The sequence below is a fragment of the Melospiza melodia genome, chromosome 3 (assembly GCF_035770615.1).
Source record: "Melospiza melodia melodia isolate bMelMel2 chromosome 3, bMelMel2.pri, whole genome shotgun sequence".
NCBI classification, from domain to species: Eukaryota; Metazoa; Chordata; class Aves; order Passeriformes; family Passerellidae; genus Melospiza; species Melospiza melodia.
Window position 1 is genome coordinate 115,214,207 of NC_086196.1, and position 17,810 is coordinate 115,232,016.

Sequence of the window (17,810 nt, forward strand, 5' to 3'; positions counted from 1 at the left end):
GCTGTAATATATAATATCAGGAATATAATACCCTCCTGAAGGATAAAGCAGGAATTTTCCTTCACTCACAAACACAAAGAGTGAACAACAAGAGGATGCATATTCACTATACAGAGCAAGGTGACATTCCAAATTAGCAGCCTCAAAGCAGGATGAAGAATCATTTCTGCTACTGGATGACCATAAATTAAAAAGCAATTGCAGGAGTAAGGAAAATCTTCCACCTGACTGGAATACATGTACACAGAGCATAAATTATGGATTTGAATTGTGGCTTCAAACTCTGACTCAATGGCAGAGCCAGAAGTGTACGAATCAGATGAAATACAGAATAAGATATTCAGAAATGTAAAATTTTATCAAGTTGTGTGCAACAGAATCTCCAGTTTACAGAAAATAACATCATTCAAACAACAAGAAGAAAAATAATGTGGGGGAAAATCTGCTGGAACATGGAATTTGGACTGATTCAAGGACTTAAAGGATTTATATTTTCTTTGCTATTTCAAATAAATGGTAGTGCTTAAAAAACAATATTAATTAGAAGAGGGGGTGATATTAATTTGAACTACAAGTAAAGAAAATAAATCACAATGCTTGCTTTGAAGTATCTGGGGAAAAAAAACCCAGAATCATTTAAGCTGTAAAGGCAAAACCTCCAGGCAGGAAGAGCTCACCAGGGAAATCCCCCTTGCGACTGCTTTGGCCAAACTCCTGCAGCTGTGCCTGCTGGTTGATCTGCTCCTTCTGCAGATTTTCATACCAGTGGGTGACTTCTGCTCGCAGATCAGCCACCTGGTCACTGGGGTACATTTCTATGGTCATCTGAAATGAAAGAGGGGTTTATTTTCCCAGGAGGGCTGTGGGATCAGGAGCACTGGGCAGGGAGGGTGTGCCTGGAAGGGATTTTCACCCACCTTGTCAGGAAGGCCAGCTGGCTGACACACAATCCTCAGAGGTAGAGACTGTTTGTCACTCAGGGCTTTCAGGTGACTGCTGATGCCAGTGCCTTCAATCTGCCACTGTCTCAGATGATATGCAAACCTTAGGAAGAGGGAAAAACATAGAAAAAGTGCTTTTGTCAAAGCCTGTTTAGCACAAATGTTTGCTGAACAATCAAAGACAAATCCTGCAAATGCTGTTTTGATTTTTTTTCAGTAAGAGGAAGTTATCGACAGCCTCACTGTGTTTCAAATAAAATTAAAATAGCTTTTAAGAAGTTTCTTTGGTGAGGGATGGGGAAACACAGCCACACATTTTTATACAAGAACAAAGGCCAACACTGGTAACTGTTTAAGCTTTATTTATTACCTTGCACAATTACTCCCTACTGTCTTTCCTTTACACAAAGAAACCATTCCTTAACTTAGTAATAACTCTTAACACACTTATCATTATAGTAAGAGGAATAGAAATAAATTCTGCATCCAAATAGATCAATAGAGGTTTTTACCTTCTCCTGAAAGCCTCCAGGTGTGTTTTCAGCATTAAGAGCCCTCTTTCAATAATGGTCAGGCTTGAATGAGAGTCTTGCTCCAGGTTACTCGAAGCTATCATCAGACTCTCCATACACTTGCTAATAAATTCCTGCTCTTTTTCCAGACCAGTTTTTCCTGCAACACCAGTTCAAGTCAATTTATAGGCACAGCTTTGGAACAATGCATTTTAATACTAAGAATAATAAAAGGATAAAGAATAAAATAGAAAAGAATAATAAAAGGATAGTGCTGGGTGTTCTTTAAAGCATTTCAAACAGCAAAGAAAGGATGAAAATGGAAGCTGATACCGTTGATGTAGTAGGAGTTGATGTACTGGATGGCTGCTCGACTGACATCTCCAGACTGGGCCCTTAGAGCAATGCCCCAGAACTGGTCCATGCCACACAGCTGTTGGACAAAAGGAAAACAAGCACAAAAACAAAACATTGCTCGTTATTTTACTGGGAGTGAGGATTTCTGATCTGAGACATTCTTTTTACTTCTTGACTCAATCATAACAATATCTCATTTTCTCCACTGTTTGCACTGTCATCACTGCACACACCAATTACTACAGAACTCTCAATTTCTCACAAACAGTTTCAAAGTCACACATGAGGAGAACTGGCTGAAATTCAAAATAGTGAAATTTCATTTCTGACAAACAGGAGTACTTCCAAATGAAGCTGTAAAACCACAACTACAGTCAATATTCATTGCAAGAAAAAAAATGCCCCAAATCAATTTGGAGAATATATTCTAAATATAATTTTCTTTATGAGGTAATTGCTCTGGATTAAAAACTTCTCAAGTATATAATACATAACATTTTACAACACATTTCTAGTCAGAGTTAAGTATGACTAACAGAATGTCATTTGAGTCTTCTTCACTAGATAAGTAAATGTTGCAAACCTGTTTTTAAACTCAGCAGTGGATACAGCTCAGTTATGATAAAACATGACAAAGTGCACAAAGAGATGCAGGCAACAGGTATCAGGTTTAGGTGGTTTCCTGTCTTTGCCCTGAGAGCCAAAATGCCCAGAGGCAGAGAGAGGAAAAGCAGGGGCAGAGGCAGGCTCACCTCGGAGTTGGAGCCCCCATCGTAGGCGCTCGTGGCCAGCCGAGCCAGGTTACACAAGTGCTGGAAGAGGTTCAGGCCAGTCATGCTGATGGTTTCAGGTTTGAGCTGGGGCATCTAAACAAAGGCAAAAAAATGTCACTGCTGGAGCACAGAGCAATTGCAGGGTATTTATTTCACTAGCACTGTTATTACTGGTCACTGCTGTTATTAATCCCACTCAAGTGTAGTAGATCAAATAGATTTGCTCTTGGAAAAGATCATACTCTGAGTTTTAGATAGAATAAAGAAATCAACTATAATTGGCTTGTACAGTTCACTTCACCACTGATTTGAACTGTAACAATGCAGAGGAAAAAAAGTTATTTCATTTTAACATCTGCTTAACTCATCAACAGCAGGAGAACTTGTTAGCATATGTGACATCCATCCAAAAAAAACTTACACAAGTGCAAAACTAGAGAAAAACCTGTGCAATCTTGGGAAAGAACTAGACTACGTTAATTATTGCACAATCTATCCATTTTGTAATGTCATCTGTCAAAATAAATGGATAGAATAGAACCCCCTGGAGAAAGCTCTGCATGTTTGTCTTTTCAGTGGCTGTATTGCTGATATTTATAGGCCCTTCTGAAAAAGAAAAGTCCATTTTTCACTCAGGTGGAGCTGTACAGCATAAAGCAAACTGTAGTTTGGTGAAGTTTTTTTTTCCCAAATTAAAATAAAGTGCTACACAACTGCAGACAGAACATGTGGGCTATTTGTAAAGAAGCACTCAGGTAAATTGGAGTGTGAAAAGAATTCCCACAAATCCATTTCCTTCCTCTCTCCAAGCACAGAAAAACCTTTCCATGACAAGCAGGGCCCTCCTGGACTACTGAAGAGATGATTTCCACAGAAACAGTTTTAAATGCAACAAACAGTGCCGATATGGAATGAAACACTCTATTCATTATTGGAATGATGAGGCTGCAATTAACTCTGCACATACCTTTTCCAAAAAAAGGTGCTTGTAAGTCTCCATCCCCATGGCGTGCTGGTCTTTGCTCCGAACTTGATTCAAGAACCAGTGTAGTGCATCATCATAACATTCAGAATCTTCCACCAAACAGTGCCACAGGATGTCCACTTGTTCTAAACTCAACCCTACAATTGGGCAAGTATTTTTAACTACTCCTTTGTAACACTAAGTATTCCATAAAACCCAAGAACACACAGAAAAATCAGAGTATTTCTGTCAGGTCATAACATATAAATGACAATTTGACTATCTATAGTGAGACCACCCAAAGATTAATTGTAAAAAGTGTAATTTATTTCTTCATAAGTAAAATTGATTTCTGACAGTCTTAAAATATGAAGAATTATTTCTTTTTTGAATACAGTACTCCAGTAAAAGATCTCATTATGGACACAAACCATTATGTACCATAAGTACATAATGTATTACCTTCCTTTAGTAATTACTACAATCCTACTATTTAGAAAAACTGCAGCACAGAGAACATGAAAATTTGTTCTCATAGAACTGCAACAGAGTATGAACTCCAACACTGGTTCTGTGCCTTTGCCAGAAAAATCTTCCTTCTTTTGAAACTGTCTCAGGGATTATTCTAAATTGTATGTTTGAAACAACACATTAAGTTGATATGGATTGCTAAGAGTATTTTTGCCTTACTCTGGGTGGTTTTGTGGTAAGATAACCTGAAATACTCACTGAAATGATCTGGGGATCCCAGAGTGGAAAACACACATGTCAGGAACTGGAGACGAACCTGAACCTCTGCACTGTGGCTGTATCTAAATGAAAATTTGGACAAAAAATGGAAGTTTGTTTTGTTGCTTATTGCCATAACTTCTTTCCTACTCATCCTTGTGCCTCTCAAAAACATAAATAATTGCTTTTACAGCTTCTTTCTGAATTTCTAGTTCAGTGTATGGCCCATACCCTGAAGATGTTGCCCAACCACCCCAAACAGCAGCATGACACAACAGCTGTCTCTAGATAAAGTCCTTTTTTCTTTTGGAAATTGAGAAGGGGGATAGGAGTGGCTTTTTTGTCTGACAGTACAATTGAAGTGTATCATTTTGTCACCTTGTAAGATCTACCTCATTTTTCCCCCTAAGCTGTAAAGTCCTGATATTTCTACTCTAAATTTCCAACTCCAAATGACACATATTCTTTATGAAAATATTTTCATAACTTACATAAAAATATTGACTTTATTTCTACTTATGCAGTAAAATCTTGATGGTAAAAGGAGCAGAACAATTTCTCCTTTTACCTGAATTTAAAGGATCCCACCTTCCTAAGTAATTCCTCACTTAAGCAACATCTACTATAAAGGGTGAAGTTAGACTGGAAGAAGTTAAATTGGACCCATAAATAGCAGCATTTTTCAGATGTGGGTGCCCATATTGACTTTGACATCTGTCAAAACATGAACAGTCTGTTCCTCTGGGACTGGGGAGCTGGAAATTGCATTGCTTGTTTATATACACCTGATTTTAATCACACAGATTACAAAGTGCAGATGGATGTATTCCAACAAAAAATCATGCAAAGGCCAATGACAAATTTTAAAACTAAAACATTTCAATAGTTCTAGTACACAAAATCACTTTAAATTAACTTGGATATCAAAACCTTCATGTTTTATTTGCACACAAATATTCAACATGACATCTAACAAAAATGACACGAGAATTGGGTTTTTTAAGCAAAAGGAGCTATTAAAAATGTTTTTACAGACTTTTGTAAAAGCCAGGAAACGTCCCTAGAGAAAACCTTTACTTACAAGAACACATCAGCAGCAGCTCTGGTTAAACCATAAAATATCAAACACTCTCAGCCAGCTGAGTACTTACAGTGCATGTTTGTGCCGTCCCTCCCTGACTGCCTGGATGTAGTGTACCAAATTATCAAAGAAAAGTTTCATCATATTCAGTTCTTTTTCTGCCCACCTGTGGATATTCAAAGGACAGAAAGCATTATGGTTTGCTAAAAAGATCAGAAAAGCCCCAAGAAGCAGACAGCTGTTACAGGAAAATGGCACACACGTAACCCCCCAGAGTGAACATTCATTTTTCCATCCCAGAAGCATTTCCCAGTACTGTACTCTCTTCTTTCTTGCAATCCTTAAGGTTTCCTAATGCTATTTTCAGGTGTAGGAGTGACAGAACACTCCCTGCGGAGCCCATGAAAACTGTTCCTAAAGGCCCTAATTCAGAGAAGGTCTAACCCAGAACTGGGCATATGTTTAAATGTCACACCAAAAAGGCCAAGGAAAATTGCTGATTATCACTGTCCCCTTATCAGCAGTTCTGTCAGTCCATTCTCTTACACCAGGCAGTTATATGGTTTGTTCTGCTAAGGAATGCTGAACTTCATTATCTTCACCTTTCACAGGGTTTTATACACCAAAGAGCCCCCTAAATTGTTGGGACAGGGGCCTACTTACATTGTGATCCAATGTGTGTCATAGCTGCTCCCAAATTGCTGGAATGTTCCAAACAGCTTGGGAAGAAGGCGAAGTGAAACTACTACAGATCTAAGGGAGAAAAATGAGGCAAGATTGTTACAAAACTGAAATAATTGACTGAAAATCTCCTTTGAGAAGCTCCAGTTGTGTGAGCAAACAAACTAAAGCAAAGCTCTGTAAATCATAAATCACAGAGTGATCTGGGCTGGAAGGGACTTTAAAAGTCACCTCATTCCACCCCCTGCCATGGCAGGGACACCCTCCACTATCCCAGGGTGCTCCAAGCCCTGTCTGACCTGGTTTTGGACACTTCCAGGGATGGGGCAGCCACAGATGCTCTGGGCAACCTGCGCCAGGGCCTGAACACCCTCACAATCAACAAATTTTTCCTCATATCTAATCTAAACCTACTTTCTTTAATTTTGAAGCCATTGTCCCTTGTCCTGTCACTCCAGGCTGTTGTAAGAAGTCTCTCCCCAGGTCCCTTCAGGAACTGAAGGCCACAATTAGGGATTGAAGCCTTTTCCAGGCTGAACAATCCCAATTCTCTCACAGGAGAGGGCTCCATCCCTCTCATCAGCTTCTCTGGAGGTGCTCCAACAGGCTCAGGTCCTTCCTGTGCTTGTGAAGTCTCCCATCAAGTCAAACAAGAAGTTTTCTGAACCTGAACTACACTTCCTTCAATTTCTTTACATGCAACTCCTTGGACCCACAGCTGAGAATAATCTCCCAGTATGTTTGTAACTCGTCTCACCAGTTCTCAGCAAAAAGGTAACACCACAACACAGCAGGTGATGTCTAGCAGTCATCTGTACCATGAAAATAAACTCCACTTTCACCAGTACAATCTCACAGCTCTGGCTAGCATTAAAACAAGTTCTCTGAGGTCAAGGTGCTCCTTCCTCACAGAAACTAAACCCCCTAACAGACTTGTCTGTTCCTCAGCCACCTGTGTGTAAAATCTGAATATTCAGTATAAAATGCTCTGGCCAAGGCACTTGACCTTGCTCCTGACTGAGGTGCAGACCTGATTTTTACCAAAGGCAGGAAAGCAATAACCTCTGGTACAAGGAAGAACAGACAAATGCAATAAAATGAGAAATTCAGGTCAACAAAACAAAAAGAAATGGAACATCAGAAACATCCACAACACTTTGGAAACTATTTTTATTCATCTGCTTTTGCCTAGTTTTTCTTCCTGTAAAATCAAATAACCACTTAGAGCCAGCTTGGATTTCTGGTACATTGCAAAAATAAGATACTTATAAAACAGATAAATTATGACTGAAGTTACCTGTTGTTTGCTAAGTTTTCTAAGCAGCCTTCAATAAATCTCATTCGAATCTGTCTGTCAGTGAACCAGCACACTAAAGAACAGAGCAGCTTCTCTGCCTCATTTATTAACCCTTCAGAGAGATGAATCTGCAGCAAGCAGAAAGATCAATGAATATTTTGCACTTATTTTCTTTGTAAAAATAGTGTTTTCTGGTATTTAACTCACTGCATCTTCATCCTGGACCAGGTCCCAGAGTAGGGTATTTCCCTTCTTACAAACATTATCCAAATTAATGTCTGTCACTGCATTGCTGTTGTACTGATGTTTGTGAACTGCTGGTCCTGCACAAAACATAAAGAGCATTAGTGAACAAACAGAAGGAATCATCTGAAATGAACATTATTCCCCAAGTGCACAAACAACAACACATTTTATCTGTTAACTTGGGCTATTTCAAAGTGCAACTACCCTGTAATTGCAGCCTTCTTTCACATATGGGTTCTTAAAAGACCATCCCAGAAGCCAACAGGGCAGTTGGGCCAATATTTACACTGCTTTTGGCTAATGGCAAAGTGCAATTAAAACCAGCACTGAAGAACTGCAGATGCAATTGCTTTTTAATTTAATTCATACTGTAATTAATATATTTCTTCAGCCTTTCTGTGTTGCTGTGGTCCAAAGGGAGTTATCTCCATAACCACCAGGGCTGGAATGCAGGGAAGGAGCACATTTCAATAAATTCCCCTCCTACTACAGGATTCCCTCCATCCAACTAAAAACCAGAGAAAACAAACAGCATTTTTCCATGTGCTACAACATCAAAGTGCAGGGTTTGAGAAACTCATCATGTTTTCATAAACACTGATAGACATTCTCTCTCCTCTCTGTGCCCACAGCTGGCACCATTCATTGATCTGCTATTTAATACCATTTCCATGGAACAGCAAAGTCAAGTAGAAAATTCAGGCTGCACACAGAACACTGTAATTATTTGCACATGCAAAACTAGGGGTGTCAAAAACAAAATGCACTGAAGGCCTCATGCTCAACCAGTAATTTCAATCTTCAGTTAGACAAATAATATCTATGGAAAATATTGAAAAAAATATGCTGATTTATAGATTTATAAAGTTTTTAATAGTTTATTCAACTCTGCATTGTAGGGAAAAAAATCAAAATTTTCTACGTCAGGCTAAAATTTATCATAAAAACTTTTCATTCAATTACTTCAGGGAAATACATAAACAGCACTGGGTTTGCTGTCTGCTGGATGAGAGCAAACTTGGTTCTTGCAGGCCAGTGAAGAAAAACATAAACCCTTCCCCAACCCTGCTCTCCATTATGTTTAAAAACAGGGTAAAAGAGAAAATAAAGCTGCCAAAATAACATATGGAAAGATGATATAATTCTTGAGAAGTGTTTTAGGAGCATTTTAAATTGCACCCTGAAGTAAAGCAGAAGATTTGGCAGTGTAAGATGAAATAACATAAAATGCCCTTTAGAGCAAAGTCCCAAAAGTATCAGATCATATTTTAAGTCATTTTTCCAGAATTATCTTCTCTAGAGCCCATTATGGTTCATTCATTTATAGGTTAATTTATTATGCCAAATGTACAAAATCACAGTAATGTGTGAACCCACCACCACAAAAACTGCAGAAAGTTTCAGAGTGGAAAATCTTTTAAAGAGTCTTGCATTTCAGTACCACATTTCTTTATCCTTAAATAACTTATTAGAAAAAACACTTCCTAGCTTCTTTCGTGCCTTTATTTGTTTAACTTGCATTCAAAGCTCCAGATGAAATGGAAAGGTGGGGGATTTAAAAATATAAACACAGCTAAACACAAATGAATATTTCTGTGTTGACAAATGAACAGAGAAACAAAAATTAATCTCTTGGAGAAACATTAAGTTCTCAGCAGTCATCATGGTTTCTTTGGACAAAGAAATGGTTAAAATAACTTCATTATTTTAATTACTGGAGACTAATTCTAAATGACAACCCAAGTTTTTCAGTTTTTCTTTGATCAGTCTTACCTTGACTCAGATGCTCATGATAGATAGAGGCCAGGTTTGGGAGGTGCTGCTGAAGATGAGACGTTAGCTCAGCATGGGAATTAATCTGCACAAGCTCTTCTTCACAGCCAGACTCTTCCCCATCAAAATCTGCCATATTTTTCTCTGATTTTGCACTGACTTGAGAACTACTGCAGCTGACATCATCTGCACTAAGCATATCATCAACCATATGCCTGCAAAAGAAGAAGATCAGAATGGACAATATCAAAGAGGAAATTGTTTATAGCGGACTACAAGTGAGCAGACATCTCCCTAAAGCTAAAGTCAGGATGAATCATCTGTTGGAACAGCAGCCCTTCTATGAATTGGAAAAACAACTACAGATAAGTAAACTGAAGGTCTCACTAGCTTGATGACTGAGTTGGCTTCTTAATCTTAACTAAATGCAGCACTTTGCAAAACACTTTTAACATTTTCTTAAATGCTGTCTTATTTATTCAAAACCAAAACTTAAGAGAAACTTTAATCAGATATTAACAAATCAGGTATCTGTGTAACTATCTGTGATAATGAGCATCTCTGCAAGACAAAATTATCCTGAGCTACAGCACTATGTCCATGCACCAATTTCTGCCCACATTGAGAATTTTGCTACCTATCTGCCCAGATAAAGGATTTTGCTAACTTTTATTCTGTTATGGAAGGAGTTAGAAGAAACAGTGTCATGGAAAATATGGGTTGGATATTGGGAAGAAGTTTTTTACAGAAAGGGTGATAAAGTTCTGGAATGGCTGCCCCGGGAGGTGGTGGGGTCACCATCCCTGGGTGTGTTTAACAAAGCCTGGATGTGGCACTGGCTTAGTTGAGGTGCTGTGGCATGGACTGGACTCAATCGTTAAGGTCTCCCTTACCAGTCATTGTGTGACTCTGTGAAATGCCAGCTACCTACCCATCGTGGTGGTGGTGGTGGTGGTGATGGTGGTGGTGGTGCTGGGGCCCAATGAACTGCCGACAGTTAAACAACTCGTTCCCAATGGTTTCCCCAAGGAAGTCCCCTGTGTGAGTGATGCAGGAGTCCTGAGAGCCCTGTGAAATGTGAGCAGTGCTCATGTCCCCGGCCATGTCGTGCTCAGTGTCCTCGCTGTGGGGGCAGGTGTCCAGCATGCGGATGCGGGTGTCCACGGGCGCCACGGCGTCAGCGCTGAACACGTGCTCCTTGCCCTGCCCGTTGCTGGTGCCGCTCCTCTCTGCGGCCCCCTGGGCATCTGCCAGGCACATGCCCGCCTGGGATTCCAGTTTTCTGCCTCGTAGATCTGTGCTCCTGCTGCTTTTCTGGGGGTTGTGGCTCCTGTCTTCTTCCTCTTCATCCTCCTCCTCTTTGAGCGCCTCGATGTCGGCGATATCCTCCGACTGCGCCTCGCTGCCGGGGCTGCCCGCGGACTGGCTGGCGTGGCTGGAGTTGGCCTCATTGCTGGACCCATCACTGTGGCCACTGCTGCTCCCAGGCCCGCTGCTGCCATCCTCTCCGCTGTTGGCTGTCTCATCAGAGCTCCCTTGCATGGATTCCTGCAATTATTTTGGGCTTTTTTAAGATTGGTGGAGAAAATAAAGCACCACTGGAAATACATAATTAATATCATCATCATCATTCAAACATCATTCTTCCTTCAAGAGGAAATGTGTCACATCTACAAGTTCCCATTCATTCCTTCTCAATTTGGTTGCTGATGACAAAATGCTCCAAGCAAGATTCAGATTTAATAATTGATTTTCTGCATTACCTTGTTGCTGACAGGGTGTGTGTGCAGACTTTGCATGTGCACAGAGCCCCAGTGTGACAATGCCTTGCTGTCCATTACTGATATTAACCTAACTGGAACACTATTTAAATGCAGGAATACATTTGTCTGAGGTGGTTTGGAAACAAGCAGAGATAAAATATCATTTTTATAGCTGGTAACAGGCAGCTAGAGACAGAATTGCCAGAGTCAGAGCCCCAGTCTCACCTCTGTGTCCGAAAGTCGCTGCTGGACATGTTTTGTTCTGTTAATCAGCTGTTCCTCCATTTCAATGTCACTGCCTCCACTCTGATGGGTGTCACTGTTGTCACTACTTTGAGGGCTTGCTGCTGGTGACCCTAATTCAAAACCACATTTCCCAGTTATTCACTGACAGGTAATTACTAGAATGTAACAGCATTGCATAAATCTGCCTCAAATATTGAGCATTCTTCCAGCAAACAGAGGTATAACTTAAACTATGTGTACCTAAACACTAAAAATTTCACTTAAAACATTGAGCATTTTACAAAGTGTGTGTTTGGATGTCTCTTCTTGCCACAGTTATAAAAATTTCCTAAATTCTACTCAAAATATCATTTAATTTGATTTCTCATAAAAACCAAATTTCAAATTTAATTCTGCTCCAAATTCAAAAGCACTGTAGCTTCAAAGGAGCCAGATTGTGGTGTACAACTAAAATTATACTTACAAGGGGAAGGGGCTGCTCTTCTGAGCTCCTCTTCTTCTGAAGGAAAAAAGCAGGATGGACAAAGAAGTGACTAAAAATCATTTTGTCAGCATATAGTTGTCAATGATTCATAAAAGCCATCAGTATGAAGAGTAAGGGAAACTACAGGAAAATGGCTTGGCAGCACCTTCAGTAATGAGTGTGGGGAAATACACAGTACAGTAAAAAACAAAATCACCAAATCAGAAACAGCATGTAATACCAGAAACTAGGTAAAAGGTAAGTAAGCTTTTTGTGCAGCTATTAAGTCACAGATGTGCAGCAGAACAAGAATAGTTATGGATCATTTTCAGAATTTAAAAGAAGAAAGGAAAATACAGACTACTCGAGCTATACAAACAGAATGAAACACAAAGCCTCCCAAAAGCACTCACAGACTTTTCATGCTTTCATCTACAGCCTCAAGTTCTGCTGGAAAAATACACCAGCATGACACTTTTAAAAAATACTTCAAGAAGAAAGTTCTATACCTGCTTTTTGTCCCAACTCAACATGGAGACTATGAAAATTCCAAATTTAACCTCCAGATCTACTGGAAAACCACACACCTTTTTTGTTTCCCATGGGCAGGTTGGTGCTCAGTAAAGATGCAAAGGAGCTTTGTTTTGACAGCTGAGCCTTAGCTGCCAGGGCATTATTCCACAGGGCTTTGATCAGCATGGATGCCAAATACAAGGTCTGCAAAGAAAACCAAGGAAAAGTCCCATTAAGCAGAAGGTTTTGGATAGAAAGATCCACTGTTCATTTTTCTCTAGGTCAATACTACAGCTCACCAAAATAACTCATCAAAATGAACAACACAACTAAATAATGTGTGAAACACATTGTAACTTCAGACAGAAGGTAAAATCTTCCATCAGTGTTTACATAATCTCTAAAAATTATCCTTCAAAAGCCAGGAAAAGTGCAATTGAAGAAACATGACAGCTTTACTCCTAGAGTTCCCCTTTCTGCACTCCTTTAGGAAGACAAACTCATCATGGTTGTTTAAGCCTCTCCTTGAATTGCTTTTCTCATGCCAGAGACGTTGCTGGCCTTGTTTTTACCTGTTCAGTGTGAGCACTGGGGTGCAGAGTTGAGACAAGGTTCAGGAGGTGTCTAAGTGGGACAGGGTCCAAGTTTTTGATCAAAGAAGGAAACAAGTCGTGAATGTACCGACTGCAGTGCTTCAGCTACAAGGAACAAACAGAGCAGGGAACAGGAACAGCAAAATCAACAAGTAAATCAAATACTGCAGCAAATAAACATTTTTGTACAAATTCTCAGGAGCAGTTGTCAAATCATTTCAAACTCCAGCAGATTTGCAATTTTGACTCAAGTAATTTGGACACTTCTAGTTCTGAGAGACTGGGTGAAAAGAACTGGAACTTTGTTTTGTATTTGAACTTAAATATAACTTCTAAAATATTAAGTTTATATGCTAAACCTGAGGGAAGCAGTATTTGCAATTATTACCTTATTATCAGAGGTAAATACAAATGAAGATTACTCAGGAACAGACTGTGTGAGGATTATAAAGAAATCTTTTGTCTTTCCAGTGATGGATGTCAAAAAATATGACAGTGTGTTCAGCTAACTGCTCCATTTCCACATGAAAGGGACACTGCTCCTGGTGACTCCTCTTTGGTTAAATTCTGCTTTTCACAGCCACTTAAAAGAGTTTCTTTACATCTGTAAGGATGCTGTTATTCAAAAAATAAAATAATGCTTACAGGAAATTTCTAGAAAAAATATTCTTACGTTGGTTACCACACTTGCACCTCAAAGGGTTTTTTTTTAATGATTTATTTTATTTTGCCTTCCTGGCATTAAAACATCTGTGTCAGCAATTCACTGTGTACAGGGCAACTTTCACAGGATTCACAGTACGAGGAAATCATGTGGGTTCTATACAAAGATGCATTTAAACATCTTGAGATAACTTCAACTTAGGGAAGATGAATTTTTGGCTGAAAGCTCATTTAAAAAGTGGAAAATAAACCTTAAAGCCTTCTGTTCTTTCAGCCTAAAGGTGTCAGCCTTTTAAACAACCTTAGAGGTTTAAGGAAGGGATCCTTTTACAGGAAGTGGTCAGGACATGCTTAATTCTGATATCAAGCATATTGTGAAAATATCACTATGTCAAAATGAACACTTAAACTGTAAAAGCATTATCAAAAATAGGTAATTATATTATTCCCAAAGCAGTATAAAATATATTGAAAAAATCCAGAGCTCTTACAGTGTGTAACATATTGCATGAAAACATCAAGGAAGTGAAAATACTGTTTTAAAATGTAGTGTAAAATAAATAATTACTAATTACTCTGACACAGAAAAATGGTGGAGCAAATGCTGTTCCAATGAGCATTTAATTAACATTCCAGCTGCATGTTTTAATGACAAAGGACCACACTGGTTCAAAAAGTGTGTTCAGTACTATTTGATTGAAATAAATGACAAAGAAATATTGAATACATAAAAAACCCTCTTTAAATTCTAACCTGCTATAACAGTGTGTTCTCTAGGCCTGCTCATGCCTATTGTACTCAAATCCCCTAAATAAAAATGTCACAACCTAAAATAACAAGCAGAGTGACCCATTAAAAGTAGCACACAAATAAATCTTTCTGAAGGCAAAAAGCCTATCGGAGTTTCCAGCTTTAGCAAGCAAAAAATAAAATTTCAGTGCCTTCTATAGATTTTAAGAGCAGCAGAGGAGCACAGCTGTAAACTTCACTGCCACAATTTTCACCTGATTGTTCCCACCAGGAGTACCAGAAATGGAAGCTACAATACACAGGAGCAAGGCAATTTAGCACAATAATAAAAATACTGCAACTGCCCTACAACCTTCATCCCCATTCCCAGTGAAAACACTCTGTCCTTGCTATACAACTTCATTTTTTTCCTTGTATAAAAGTAGCCAGGGTGATTTCTTGCATCTAATAAATAACCCAGGAACTGTGACAGTTACCTAACTTGACATTTTGGTCAGCAAAACACTCAGACCGCCAAGAAAAATCAAAAAATTCAACTCTAAGAATGTGAAACAAAATCAACTTATTTTCTATTTTCTGTTTCTTTTATCACTCCTGCAATGACGAAAATTCAATATATACCTGTGCAGCAGCCCAGATACAGTCTATATGTTGGGTACTAAGTCTCCCTTCAGCTGCAAGAAAATTCAGAATCACTTGGCACTGTTTGATGATCTGCAAAGTGAGAACACAGTGAAGAAAGATTTACTAGAACAACAAGTTCATGTTCAATGTTTATACCAAATTTATAATAATCAAATACCAACCTCAATATGTAAATTTGGTCCAAAAATGTGCTCAACTACATTGTTGCTGATAAGCCAGTCTGCAAGTTCTTTTGCAATTGACCTGGAGATGAAAAAAGAGTGCAACATAAAATGATCTGCCTGTAATGTTCACTCTGTGCTCTCCTCTAGCACAGCACATCCTGCAAGTTGGTATCTGCAGCTGTAGTGAGGGTACAAAAACCTTCTGAACACAAACCATGGTCAATGTTCATTTCTCCAAGCAGGAAGCAAATTATTTCTGTAATTTTTTTATCTAGAAGACTAATGCCAGATATCAACATTTCCCCATTGGATCATCAGCAAACATAACCAATAATTCTACTAATTTTATTAGTTAATGTGCAACACACCATGTGCAAACAATTGCAAAGACCTCACAGGTAAGATTTTGATACTGCTGTTTAATCCAAGTTTATCATGAAATTCCACAAGTATTGAAATGTAGCTAAAGGTGGGAGTGACAGAAATTATTTTCTTAAGGAAAATATTTTTAGATTCTCTTACACAAATAGCAACTCTCCCAAACTCTTTGCCATGGTCATAGTCACACACATGCAGCACACAGATACTTCCAAATTCTCATTCTGCCCATCCACACCAACAGGAACTTTACCCACTGCCATTCCTTCAGCAAACATTCAAAGTGACCAGGACAAGGAAATTGAGTTTGCCAGAACAAAAGCTGAACTTGCAGAAAGCACTGCCCTGTCTGCACAGCAGTGCCTGAGCTCCTTTTTATTCCTTCTCTTCAAGTAAATGTTTGTTTACCCTGATTTTGGCACCAGCAGCAATTAGAGGACATCAGGGCATTCAAAGCCCAGCTCTGGGTTTAAATGGCCCTGGAATAACAGAGCTGAGTCCCACAGGGAGCAGAGGATGGAGGGAGGGGGTGCCTTGGAGGATTTGAGGAAGAGTTATTTTTACCACTTCTGCTCATGTCACATTTATGGTCACTATTAAAATCCAGGACTGCCAATCTTTATCATCCTCAAGAAGGAACCAAGATTCTCTAGGTAAGAAGAGATTGCCTCTGTGGCTTTTCCAAACAGGAATCACTACTCAGGGGCACACAGACAGGACTTCAATTGTTTTGGATTGCCTGATCCTCATGGCTGAGCTCAAGGAGCAAAGCTCCTGTTACTCCACATCATTTCTGGACTGTTCTTTTCTAATTCCAGGACACTGGCAATCAAATATTCCCACACTGTTCAAAGATAATGTCCCATGACATTTAAGGAATGACTGGACTGCAGGGTACAAAAGTTTGCCAGCAGTTATCATTTCTGGCTTATCAATGAATGAGTTTCACACTGTAAAGTCAGTTTGACAGAGGATCTGCTCAAAGAAGGACTGAAAAAATAAACTGCATCTGTTCCATGAATCCAAGATGTCCTGAGCTTCCCACAGAGCCTCATCTCAAACCCAAACCCAACTATCCCCAGCACCCAAACCAAACTCTGGCACTTGCACATTAGTGACTCAGCCAGGGTTTGGATTTCTGGCTAACCAAGGCTGAAGGAAGACCTTTCCTTCCTTCTTGCCTCTAAGTGCTTCAGCCTGCAGCTCTGAGAAGGAACCCCAGATAAATAACCAGTGCTGGGCAATGCCAGCATGAAAGGGCACATTCCTCATGAGGTCTCTTTATCCCAACCCTTCTGCTCATGGCACAACACCCATCAGGCTTTGTATCCACTCATATGCTGCATTTTAACCACTCCAAAGGAAAGAACAAAAGCTCTCCTCTAGAATGAGTTCCTTCACATTTTATTAAATTACCATGGTAGTTCTCTGTCTCTAATTCACACCATGTTTACTCTGAAAAACCACAGATCATTCTTTTGAAGGAATGCCTTTTTTAATGGATGTGTTCCCAGCAGTAACAAACTCTTTATCCTTCTGGTGAGCCCAACTCTGGTAAAACAACATCTCAGATTTCTGAAGGTAAATGTGCATTTGATATGGATTTGTTGAGGGTGACCAAAAACAAGAGGATCCTTGTGCAAGGCAGAATGAAGCCCTTGTGCTTCCCAGCAGAGAAAACTGCTCCTCCCAGAATATTTGGCTGAGGGCACAGCAATCGGAACCTCTTAAAATGATCAAGTTATTACTCCCACAAAGTGTTTTGTTCTCTGATTTCCTAAGGAATATATTTACAACATCACATTCAAGGATTCACCAGAAAAGCAAATTTCAGTGTCAATGAAGCATGTCTGTCTTCTTTCCTGAACACTTCCATTTCAGCAAAGGTTTTCCTGAAAAAAGTTCCTCTTTTGTATTAAAGGAAATGGTGAGAGTGAAAATCATGCATTATGATCAAAGCATTAATGTGCCTTTCCCTCTCACATCAAAGGAGCAGCACAAGGAATGGTTTTACAAATTAGATATCCAAATCAGACAGACTCTAGGAGTAAGAAAATTCACCTTGGCAGTAACACATAGCAGCTGTTTATAATGGATTTAATAACTGGATAGCAATAGGGAAAGTTATTTAAAGAACTTGATACTCTCTGTGGCTCTGTGTTGTGGCTGAGGGAGGAGAAGATAATAAAAAGGCAAAGGTAGCAGCTACTCTGGTTTAATTGTCTCAAAATCTCACACTGGAAATGTACATAACACTTAATCCATTTCTCTGTAGGAT

The 17,810-nt window shown here is 39.3% G+C and overlaps 1 protein-coding gene across 8 annotated transcripts in view; it reads right to left on the reverse strand.

Moving 5' to 3' along the window:
* The window catches only part of USP34 (ubiquitin specific peptidase 34), a 114,476-nt gene that overhangs the window by 53,456 nt on the left and 43,210 nt on the right, over positions 1-17,810 (reverse strand). For all 8 annotated transcript variants that reach the window (XM_063152795.1, XM_063152794.1, XM_063152800.1 and 5 more), the window contains exons 9-27: positions 15,152-15,233; positions 14,967-15,059; positions 12,912-13,037; positions 12,414-12,543; positions 11,827-11,862; positions 11,343-11,473; positions 10,286-10,902; positions 9,355-9,569; positions 7,543-7,658; positions 7,336-7,463; positions 6,021-6,110; positions 5,428-5,523; positions 4,277-4,359; positions 3,551-3,705; positions 2,563-2,676; positions 1,787-1,886; positions 1,454-1,613; positions 918-1,044; positions 678-825 (exon numbers count right to left, since the gene is read on the reverse strand). In XM_063152795.1, the coding sequence (XP_063008865.1) occupies positions 678-825; positions 918-1,044; positions 1,454-1,613; positions 1,787-1,886; positions 2,563-2,676; positions 3,551-3,705; positions 4,277-4,359; positions 5,428-5,523; positions 6,021-6,110; positions 7,336-7,463; positions 7,543-7,658; positions 9,355-9,569; positions 10,286-10,902; positions 11,343-11,473; positions 11,827-11,862; positions 12,414-12,543; positions 12,912-13,037; positions 14,967-15,059; positions 15,152-15,233 (2,747 nt within the window). The remainder of the gene's footprint in view (positions 1-677; positions 826-917; positions 1,045-1,453; positions 1,614-1,786; positions 1,887-2,562; positions 2,677-3,550; positions 3,706-4,276; positions 4,360-5,427; positions 5,524-6,020; positions 6,111-7,335; positions 7,464-7,542; positions 7,659-9,354; positions 9,570-10,285; positions 10,903-11,342; positions 11,474-11,826; positions 11,863-12,413; positions 12,544-12,911; positions 13,038-14,966; positions 15,060-15,151; positions 15,234-17,810) is intronic.